Genomic DNA, 12,040 nt, shown 5'->3' with positions numbered 1-12,040 from the left:
AACGCAGAATGCTGCGATTTTTTTCTCAGTCCGATTTGGATTGAGAAAAAAATAGCAGATGGGAGCTGCCTCATTAATTAACATGTGTCAGAGTGCAATGCGAGATTTTCTCGCATTGCACTCGTGCGAGTTAATCGCAAGTGAGAAACCGGCCTTAGCTCCAACCCCTGCCTACATGACCAATCTCTCTAGCCCCTTTCCCCTCCACAGAGGGTGAGAGTGTTGCTTGAAACACTTAACCTTATTGTAAAGGTCATTTATATGCATATACTGCTCAGCTTCAATATCATCTCTGCCACAGTCTATGCAGAGTGCAGCAGCTGAAATTAATTTAGTATTGGCTGCTGCTCTTTGCATAAGGAGGCAGTGACCAAGATGACAGAGGCAATAAACAGCACATGCAGAAAAAATATCCCTGCTAATAAACACAGTGGGACCACTTTTACAATGAGGTTGATCCTTGCAGGCAGCATTCCCACTCATTGCCTGACACTAGACAAAAAAGTGCTGGTGCTCATTGAGTGTGGAGATGGAGAAGATTCCCCAGCTACTGGTTTAGTTATAAAATGTTTGTCTGATAGTAGGGAAGATGTGGGGACAGGGCTCTAAAATTTTTGCACCCTTTTATAATTTGGCACCTGCTGCAACTTCCCCTTTGGCCCACCCCACCCCGCGCCATTGTTTAGAAATACCATTGAAAGTCGGGGAGATGTCGGAGCAGGGCTCTGAAATTTTGCACCTCTATATAATTTGGCACCTGTTGCAACTTCCCCTTTGGCCCACCCCACCCCGCGCCATTGTTTAAAAATACCATTGAAAGTCGGGGAGATGTCGGAGCAGGGCTCTGAAATGTTGCACCTCTGTATAATTTGGCACCTGTTGCAACTTCCCCTTTGGCCGACCCCACGACATTTTTTGGAAATACCATTGATAGTGGGGGAGATGTGGGAGTAGGGTTCTGAATTTTCGTACCCCTTTATAATTTGGTACCCGCTGCAACTTCCCCTTTGGCCCACCCCACCCAGCGCCATTGTTTGGAAATACCATTGAAAGTTGGGGAGATTTGGGAACAGGGCTCTGAAAGTTTGCACCTCTGTATAGTTTGGCACCCGCTGCAACTTCCCCTTTGGCTCACCCCACGCCATTGTTTGGAAATACCATTGATAGTGGGGGAGATGTGGGAGTAGGGTTCTGAAATTTTGCACCTCTGTATAATTTGGCACCTGCTGAAACTTCTCCTTTAGCCCAGTCTACCCCACTGTTTGGAAATACCATTGATATTGCTTTTGAGTCTAGTTCTGCACATGTTTAATTCTATACCTATCCGAATAGAGCTCACAACTAATTTGTGGGTGAAATAATCAGTCAAATATTGAATTGTTTCTGTGCACCTTAACTTAAGACTTCTTAGTTTTACCTTGGGAGAATATTTTATTATATTAAGGCTATGTACATTTTTGCAGTGATTTGTATTGTTCCCTTACAATGTAAATGAGGAATGAGGCTTGAGTAGATTGTCTTGATTAAAAACTATTTAACCATTTGTGTATACTTTATCTATGTGCCCCTATGTTTCTCTTCTTACAAATAATACAGCAGCGTTGTGTATATCCAATTCCACAGTCATGTGTACTCAGCTCCATCTGCCAATTTTTCTTATTGGCCTACAGAAAGTAGAAAAGGGAACAAATACCAAACACATGATTGCAGGACCAGACTACAAACATGGTATGACTTAGTCAGGAACCATGGAGATACATTGCTCTGTATACAGATTAAATGATAGCAGATTTGGAATTTACAATATTTACAAAGTTGCGGAATTTTATTTGTGATGATGCATTGGAGAAAAATTGGTTGCAAATGAGCGCATGACCCAAAAGTTTGCATTACACATTGGAAACAGTTGCACCATGCACCATATTTATTGCTAAACATTATAGGGATGTTCAAACTTAGGGTACGCTCACACAATCGTATGCCTCAGACGAGTGCAATGCGAGAAAATCTTACATTGCACTCGGACCACTGTTATTCAATGAGGGAGAGCAGATGGTCAGCTATTTCTCATCCAGATTCTGGATGAGTGAAAAGTCGCAGCATGCTGTGATTGCCAGTGAGAGCCATGTCACCAGCACCCATACAAGTCTACGGCTGCAAGTGAAACATCGGACTACACTCGGATGATATCCGAGTGCAGTGCAATAATCGTATCAGCTGACAATGGAGGAGATGGGGAGATTAATCTCTCCCTTTCCTCCGCAGCTGTGATCTGATCGTAGGATCGGACTACAGTCGCATGATACTCAGCTCACGCTCACAGCTCAGCGGGAGCCGAGGGTCATTAGCATATCGCATCCGATGCACTTCCATCGGATGCCATACCATCGTGTGAATCCAGCCTTAGGGCTCATGCGCACGTAACTGCTGAATATTCTGCAGCGATTTGATAGCACATGTGCGCTTAAAATCGCTGCAGAAACACTGCAAAATTGATGTAGGTTTCTTGTAGAAAAAAGACGATTTAATTCGCTCTGGATGCTGCCACCACCATAGACAGAGTGGGAGCTGCATCCAAAGCGCACGGAATAATTAACATGTTGCTTTTTTGAACGCATGGATTTGTGTCAAAATTTTGGCATCCAAATCGCTGTGTTCAAACAAGCAACGTGCGGATGGATCATGCACAATCTACATAGATTGTACTGGGAATGCAGGACGCATGCATTTACACTGCAGTGCTAAACGCAACGTAAATGCATGTCAGTATGCAACGTGCGCACAAACCCTTATGTTGATGACCTATGCTTAGGATAGATAACACTGGGGAACAATTTGAAAAAAAAATTCTGTTGAGTTAGGTTTTTGAGCTGATTTATACTAAAATTGGCATGCTGATTCCAAAAATGTAGTCAGTTTTTTTCTATCACGTCAAGTTTTTCCTCCTCAACTTACCTGCCATAGAAGCACAATTGCACTGATTTCTGTAATAAGACTTGTTATCTGAGTACAATTCGACTCATATAGAGCTACGTGGCAACTTGTAAGAGTAGTCACAACTAAAAAACATATTTGTCATGCCTATTTCTTATATATTTCATTTTTTGTTCATATTTGTACTATTTAAAAAAAAAAAAAAACACTTTTAAGGTACAGTAGTTTACATATTTTTGAGAAGACAAAAATCCTATAGTTCAAAAACTTGACGTGATAGAGAAAAACTGAGATCATTTCTGGATTCAGCATCCAAAAATTAATTAAGAACAGTTGTCTGACCTAACTCCTAAAAAATTGCGTTCCCCAGTGTAATCAGCATCTGTGGGGCTCTGGCACCTGGCACTCTCATTATAATCAAGATTCAAATGGAGCCGGGGAAGCATGGGTTTACTGAGTCGAGGCTGTTGCGAAGAAATTCAGCTTTGTTACTATAAAAGTGAATTAGAGCTTATCAGTAGGGATGCTGGGTGTTGGATCAACAAAGATATGATGCTGATGACTTATCTGAAGGATAACTCATCAAGATCATAGGTCTGGACAACCCTTTTAGGAAAAATTTCAGCATAAATTGACATTCTGTAGAATTAGAATCAATCTAACCAAGTCAATTAATGTGAGGATTTTGTGCAGAATCTATACACAGCATGGAAATGAGATTTAGGAAAATTGTATTCACAAATCTGCTACTGTAATACCCTGTAAATTTCCCAAAATATGGACGGAAATCCTTAGTGTATCCACTCTGAATAAACCCCAAAGAACCTAAAATACAGTTAAACAGCTCTGATAGAAAGCCATTCTGCCACTATCCACCTGATTCAAATTATACAAGAATAATCCTCACATTGGTGATGTCATGGTGGTCGTATTTTGGAAGATTCTAATATATCATTAGTGTTCTCTGTTGACTGTAGTTCATGTGTAGCACAAGCGGTCTGGGTGGGGCGGCACTAAAATGCATATTGCAGCACAAAGCTGTATTCAAATCTGTAATAAAACTGCATCAAAGTCACATAATCTGATCAAAGGCCTAGTCAGTAAAACTTTACATGAGCTTAAAACATTTCAGAAATAAATGAAAAAACAATTGAGTAGAAACGATGTCCGGAGCCAGAACCTGCACAGCTCTTAAGAATATTCTGCCTTGCGTAAAGGGACGCCATCATTACAAAATGAGCTACTGTTTACGTCAGATTTCTGTGCTAGTGTGTTTTAAAAGAAATGGCAATGTTTTTTTATTATAAAAATTAAATTGGTAATCTTGCAATTTTTACACTTCCCATTGGAGATTTTTTAATCTCATACTCCCTGTCCTTTCAGAAAGAGTTTTCATCATTCTCCTTATCATCAGTGTCAGGATTACAATAATCAGCTGATGACACAGGATCCACCAATCACAATAGGCGATGTCACAGCTGACCCTGCGCCCCTCCCCTCACAATGACTTTTGCACAAACTAATTAGAAACTTCAATAAAGAGACAGGCTCAGGGTCTGTTCATTGCAGCTATGTACATGTGTTGTTTCCTGAAACAATAGGACGTTAGCGTCTAAAAAAAATCTCCAGTGGCCAGCAAATAGGGTTATATTTAAAAAATATAAATAAATATACAAATAATAATTCCAATAATGTTTATAAAATACATTTAACACAAACACCTGATTTAAACAATACGTCATTTTCTGATGGTAATTTTCCTTTAGGAGAAGTTTCCATGATGAATCTTTGATGCACTTTTGACCCTGTATATTTTCGCTGGGCAAAAAAACACAACTTATTACAGTTTAAACAAAGTGGATGAGATTTACGAAAATCTCATTGCCATTGTGTTTTTTACGCAGGGTAAATTGACCTGCGGTTTGTTTTTGAAATGTTCAACATGTCTAGTTCTCCTTTGTTAAATACATATTTTGTTTGCAGATTTTTCCCATAAATTTGAATGAGATGCAGAAATTTCACAGATAAAAACCACATATATGTTTTTAGTGCGTTTCCACAGTGGAGACATGTAATCCACACATGACTAATTCAATAAAGTTTAATCAAAGTTAAGTAACAGGACATGTCCAAAACAAAAGATCTTAAAAAGGTTGTCCACTACTTTTATATTAATGGCCTATCCTTACGATAGGTCATCCATGTCTGATCCGCTGGGGTCCGACACCTGGCACCACTGCCGATTAGTTGTTCTTGGTGCCCGCGATGGCAGCAGGCAGCCGGATATGCTCAGTTCTGGAGCTTCCCTGTGAACTGATAGCAGCCGGTACTACATATTCACCTCCAATTCAAATGAACAGAAGGGGGACGTGCCACGGCCGCTATCAGAAGACGGGGCAGCTCCGAAACTGAGCACTTCCGGCTGCCCGCTGCCGCTGGCCGCACCAAGAGCAGCTGATTGTCGGAGGTGCGGGATGTCAGACTCTGGCCAATCAGACATTGATTACCTATCCTAAGAATAGGCCATCAATGTTAAAGTAGTGGACAGACTCTTTAAATTTAAAACCAAACTTCTGAAAAGGAGAAAAAAATGGCAGCAGAAAAAAACATGAATGCATTCACAAACACATTGAAAAATTACAGAAACCTAATTTAGTAAATTAGTGCAGAAATGCTGCAAAAGATCTGCAGCATCAAAATAGCACCAAATACTCATCATGGGAACCTAGCCTGAAAGTTCATTCTAGAAAAATGAGTACTTGGTTCTGAACAATATGAACTACATTCTGGTCAAACTAAGGCAAAACATAGTAAAAAACAGACAAAAAGAAAGGTTTGTGTGAAATGATGTTTGGACATGTATAAAAACTGTAAAGACGTTGCCCCTGTCATCAAGACCAGTCCTGATGAACAGTGCAATGGAGAAAGATCCACCAAGTTTCATAGATGTACATTTTTCATCTGCCGTGTGCCAGTCCAAAAAATGTGCACTGGTGAATTACCGTATTTTTCGGGCTATAAGATGCACGTTTTTTCCCCAAATGTTGGTGCGTCTTATAGTCTGGATGTAGGGCATATGGCTGCGGGGAATGAGGGTGCTGCGGTGGAGCGGGTCATTGGGGGCATGAGCAGGTTGTAGCAGCCTGCCGTGACCACGTGGACCCACTCATTTCATATGCACGCTCATCCTCCCACCCATCATCTCTCAGCGCTGAAGCCGGCGATGACAGGTGGGCGGGGTGATGGCCGGGGGGTGTGCACTTAATAAAAAGCCGACCCGCGTGATCACCCCTGGCAACTACAGCCTGGAGTGATTATGTTCGGCTATATTCACTGCCCCCCGCGTATCATCATCAGCGTGGTGCACAGTGAATAAATACGGTATACTCACCGGTCACTGATCCCTGCAGCATCGCGATGTCTTCCTGTCTGCCGGCCTGCTGATTTGTGTAGAGAACGGTGAGTAGAGTGATGACGTCAACCCTGTGCACACCGCTAGTCTCCACACACATCAGCGAGGCGGCAGACATGAGGACATCGCGATGCTGCAGGGGAACGGCTCCACACAGGTCAGCGGAGCTGCTGCTGACACAGAGAGGAAGATGATCAATGCTGCAGGTAGTGATAAAAGGTGAGTATAAATGTTTATTTTTTTTCTGTGCCATAGGATACAGGCCATATAGCAGGATGGGGTATATAGTAGGATGAGGGCATATACCAGGATGGAGGTATATTATGAGCAGGATGGGGGTATATAGCAGGATGGGGGTATATTATGAGCAAGATGGGGGTATATAGCAGGATGGGGGTATATAGCAGGATGGGGGTATATTATGAGCAGGATGGGGTATATATCAGGATGGGGTATATAGCAGGATGGGGGTATTTATCAGGATGGGGGTATTTATCAGGATGGGGGTATTTATCAGGATGGGGGCTATACCAGGATGAGGATGAAAAAGGGGAAAGCGCAATGAGAGGCACCCGTGGATAGAATTATTAGAATTAAAATATAAACTGCTCACCTTGACAGGTTGTGAGCCCCCGCACAACCCCAGTGATGTGTGTATAGAAATGTATTTCTCCTCTGTTTCTGTTGCTGTGAGCGCGATTGCTGAATCCAGGTTTGGTGTCACTCCAGACTCCTAGCATCCACCGACACCATGGATCTCAGAGTTCCTGTGTGATCATCCGTCCTCCAGCTGGATTCTCTAATTTAACTTGGCAGGTCCTTAGCAGCTACTACCGAATTTCCCGTTAGGGAGTGAGCATAAATAAAAGGTATTTCGGTGCGAAATACCTTTTATTTATACCAGGATGAGGGACATATATACAAGGATGGGGATCATATACAAGGCAGGAGGATCATTACCAGGATGGAGTACGTTAGTAGAGAATTTGGGGACATTACCCCCATAACAGTGTCAGCAGCAGATCCTCGCCCCATAACAGTGTGTCATGACATTTTTTCCTTAAAATTTTATTTTCCTATTTTCCTCCTCTAAAACGAGGGTGCGTCTTATGGTCCGATGCGTCTTATAGTCCGAAAAATATGGTATACCACTTATGAAGCATAAAGTACAATGGATTTGTCCAACATATTTGGCCATGTTCTAACTCGACAAAGCTCTGTTAATTTTAAAGTAGGTTGAGCTGATCACAACTATCGAAAAAATCCCAAAATGTAAAAAAAAATTTTAACAACTCAAGTTGTGCAACACTTCAACTTTACACCAAGATTCTGCTGAAAATGTTTCTTTGATGTATCCATGGAGCATCTGGTGGCACATAAAGTACTTAACAGGAATCTAAAACTTTCTTGAGTAGATACCTTCTGAAATGAAGTCCTATGACACTTAGGACTAGTTAAATACTGTATATTATTAATAATTAAAAACACTATAAAAAGATGCATAGTATAATAGCTAAAAACTACAAAACTTCACACTTGTACTGTATATTTGCACGAGACATTCATACAGCTGGAGCTACATTATAAGCGTAACTCTTTGTAGATGGTTCCAACTTTTTAGCTTTACAGTTCTTCCAAAATGGCAGTGCCACAAGTAACAAGCCCAAAGCTCCTAAGATGACACATATTCCGCAGAAATAGAAAGCTATATCATACGACTGTGTCCAGTCAAAGAACCAACCTAAGAAAAAAGAAAGAGATAAAAAAGGGTTAATGAAAATATAAATTATGACTTTTCTAAACATCAGTATTTGATGGAGAAGCAAAGCAAAATTTTTGATCCTCTGCAAATTACCAGCAGATCTGCAGCAAAATCCGCGGGTAAACTGTAAGTATAGTATACACACCTCCTGCTACTTTGATGGTAACTAATGATGGGCAAATAGTAAAATATTTGGGCTCGGATTATGCTATCTGAATACCGAGTACTATTCCAGTATTCGGCACAAATAACGAACCTAATACAAGTCATTGGGGAACCTGAGCAGTTTTCCTTAAAATTTCCCAGAAAATTGCTTGAGTTCCCCATTGACTTGCATTAGGTTTGTTATTCGTGATGAATACCGGAATAGTACTCAGTAATATTCAGGTTCAAATTATGCTATCCGAATACTATTTGCCCATCTCTAATGGTAACACAAGCCTGGTACCCCGCTAGTGTCACGATGACTTTGGGATAGTGGGGAAACGGGGCTCCTAAGCTGTCTCTCAAGCTAGGGGACCATACAATATCCCTAATCTCAGGGAACTCCTAATGGTGTAGAGACCTGAGTCTCCTTCCTGGCCCTGCTCCTGACCAGTCCTTATCTTATTCCCCCTCCCCCAGGGAGGGACAGGACAGGAGTATGTAGAAACCCCAGATAAAGACAGACAAGGGAACAAACAAAACTCTGTCACACAGCATGCACACATACAGGAAAGGACAATAAGAGATTCAGGAGGAAAAAAGAGTAGGAAGGAAGTAAAAAACAACAGGGGTAAACTCTACAACCGCACCAAGGAAATAGCACAACAAAGCACAACTTTCACCAGAGAGAGTCTGTGTCACCACACTTCACTGACCAAAACAGAATAAACTATAGCTGGCATGGGTAGAAGGTTTACAACAGTATAAATAGGAGGGGAGCAGATATCATAGGTCTCCCCACAATATGTGATTAAAGAATGAAATGAAAACTTGTTTGGTGATTTTTGGCTTGTCTTAATAGGCCATAATGGTATCATGGAAGCACCAAGGGAGGTGAATATGGCGTTTGTTTTTATTTCAGGTAATCTATAGCACCAAAACAGTAAGAAAATGCATCCCCGTCTACACAATGTGGTGAGGATTTGCTTTGCATTAGTACTGGAAATGTTCTGCAGTAAATCCACAGTGTGCAAATGTTTTCCTAATATAAAAAAGGTTTCAATCACAAAACCTCATTTGTGCCTGTATGAGCTAAGGCTGTAGATCAGGTACAGACATCTCCGCATGATGACAGGTATTGTTTACCTGACATAAGGCTGAGAGCCAGCAGGATTCAGGAACTGCTCTGTGCCAAGAAGTACACAAAGTCCTAACTAAGTCAATATACTGCAGGAGAATGTATATCACATTACAGCTAGAAGGTTGAAAGCCTTATCCCATTGCTAATATACATGCATAGCCCACTCAAAAACTCTCAATCTTTCCTTACCAACCATGGGTGGTCCTAGGCAGTTCCCAATTCCAGCAAAGAACATCAGAATCCCATAGGCATGAGTGAGCTTTTCCAACCCAACAGTGTTTGTTGTTACATATGGGAATATTGACCAGTTTCCAGTAAAAAATCCTATGGTACCGGCGATAATGGCCAAAGTACCATATGTCTTGGCAAATGGAACGGCAGATACTGCCAAGCCTGTGGCTATTAATGTGAATACGTAGAGATACAATGAATTCATCCACTTAAAATCTGCAAGTATCCCTAAAACAAGCTTCCCGATTGCCATCATGATGCCAAGGATGAACACGAGGGGCACTACCATGTCCTCTTTATCAATATTGGCACTTTTGGCTACGTCTTCGAGAAGAAAACTCGGAGGGAATCCACCAATGTCAAATAACAAAATGTTGATGAAAAGGGCAGCAAATACTTTGTTTTTGAACAGATTTATGGTGTCTTCCCAGTAGTCCAGGTACGTCCGGCACTTGTTCTTTACCAGCTGTTTGCAGTTGTGATTCTCTTTGCTGTTACTATTGTCCTTCATTATGTCGCATTGAGTCATCTGGGGGTAATTTTCCTGAGAGCAGCAGTTCCCATTGGCTTCAAGGGATTTCTCCTTTTCTAGCATCCCAATATTTTCTTCTTTCTTCTGGTCTTTTTCATGGTATATGAGGTAGGCGTCCGGAACATTCTCCAAACCAGGCTTTTCTACTGCAACTTCAGGAAGTTGTGGTAAGGGTCTCATTAGGATGCCACAAGCTAATATATTTAATGCTAACGCTCCAATAATTAGCAAACAGCCGTCTAATCCATAGACGAAAATCAGCTCCTTCTGTAAACTGGCATAAATGAAAGTGCCAACACTGGAACCTGGAAAAGACACAGTAATGTCAGCATGAAATAAGTATTCTAAGTAGATTCCCTACCATTCAATGAATTGTATTCTGCATCTAAAGGCTGCTTTACACCTTACGATATCACATACCATATCGTATGCGATCGTACCCGCCCCCATCGTATGTGCGGCACGTTCAATTTGTTGACCGTGTTGCACAAACGATTATTTCCCATCACATGTACTTACCTTCCATACAATCTCGATGTGGGCGGAGAACATCCACTTCCTGGAGTGGGAGGGACGTTCGGCGTCACAGCAACGTCACGCGGCAGCCGGCCAATAGAAGTGGAGGGGCGGAGATGAGCGGGACGTAAACATCCCGCCCACCTTCTTCCTTCCGCATTACCGGCGGGAGCCGCGGGACTCAGGTAAGCTGCTGTTCATCGTTCCCGGGGTGTCACACACTGCGATGTGGGGTACCTCGGGAACATTGAACAACCCGGCGTGCAATTTTAAAGAAATGAATGACGTGTATGCGATGAACGGTTTTACGTTCAATTGCAATGCCGGATGTGCGTCACTTACGACGTGACCCCGCCGACACATCGTTAGATTTGTTGTAGCGTGTAAAGCCCGCTTTAGGCCTCATTCAGATAGAACATCTACCAATTTATACTGTTCGCATTTCAATGTTTTTTGTGGACCATGTGTTCACGAAAAACATTGTCCGTTTTTTATCAACGGCATAGATCAAAATCAACCTTACATGGGTCCGTGACAAGCGCCTGTGCGGTCCTTGTGTAATATTGCAATTATTAGGAAACGCTTTTTGATTAATTTATTTTTCATACAAGAAAATCACTCATGAAATACTGATGGTAAAAACTGACACTGACTAAATACTGATGAAAATTGAATGAAAAACACTGATGACACTTGAATCATTTTTGCCACATGTGAAAAAACAGTCTCTGCCCCTCCCCCGGGTCTAATGTATACAGTAGTAGTGTTTATATTATATTGCATTATTGATATTTTTTGAAATTCACTGTTGTCTGTGCTTGATTATTTATTATGCATTGCTTACAGTATGACACAAAAGTGAGTACACCCCACACATTTTTGTAAATATTTTATTATATTTTTTTATGGGACAACACTGAAGATATGACACTTTGATACAATGCAAAGTAGTCAGTGTATAGCTTGTATTACAGTGTACATTTGGTGCCCTCTAAATAACTCAACACACAGATATTAAAATGTCTAAACTGCTGGCAACAAAAGTAAGTACACACTTAAGTGAAAATGCCAAATTTTCGCCAAAAGTGTCTATATTTTGTGTGGTCACAATTATTTTCAAACAATGCCTTAACTCTCTTGGGTATGGAGTTCACTAGAGCTTCACAGAAGCCACTAGATCCTCTTCCGCTTCTCCATGACGACACCATGGAGTTGGTGGATGTTAGAAACCTTGTGCTCCTCCTGCTTCCGTATGAGGAGGCCCTACACATGCTCAATAAGGTTTAGTTCTGGATAGTGATACATGCTTGGCCAGTTCAGGATCTTTACCCTCAGATTCTTTAACAAAGCAGTGGTTATTTTGGAGAT

The 12,040-nt window shown here is 41.4% G+C and overlaps 1 protein-coding gene across 1 annotated transcript in view; it reads right to left on the bottom strand.

Moving 5' to 3' along the window:
• Nucleotides 1-6,667: 6,667 nt before the first annotated feature.
• Nucleotides 6,668-12,040, bottom strand: part of SLC16A9 (solute carrier family 16 member 9) — a 62,535-nt gene continuing 57,162 nt past the window's right edge. The window contains exons 6-7 of the mRNA XM_075348700.1: nucleotides 9,583-10,461; nucleotides 6,668-8,087 (exon numbers count right to left, since the gene is read on the bottom strand). Coding sequence (XP_075204815.1) covers nucleotides 7,909-8,087; nucleotides 9,583-10,461 — 1,058 coding nt within the window. The 3' untranslated portion in view covers nucleotides 6,668-7,908. The remainder of the gene's footprint in view (nucleotides 8,088-9,582; nucleotides 10,462-12,040) is intronic.

The sequence above is a fragment of the Anomaloglossus baeobatrachus genome, chromosome 5 (assembly GCF_048569485.1).
Source record: "Anomaloglossus baeobatrachus isolate aAnoBae1 chromosome 5, aAnoBae1.hap1, whole genome shotgun sequence".
Taxonomy (NCBI): domain Eukaryota; kingdom Metazoa; phylum Chordata; class Amphibia; order Anura; family Aromobatidae; genus Anomaloglossus; species Anomaloglossus baeobatrachus.
This window is presented reverse-complemented; position numbering and strand designations above follow the sequence as displayed.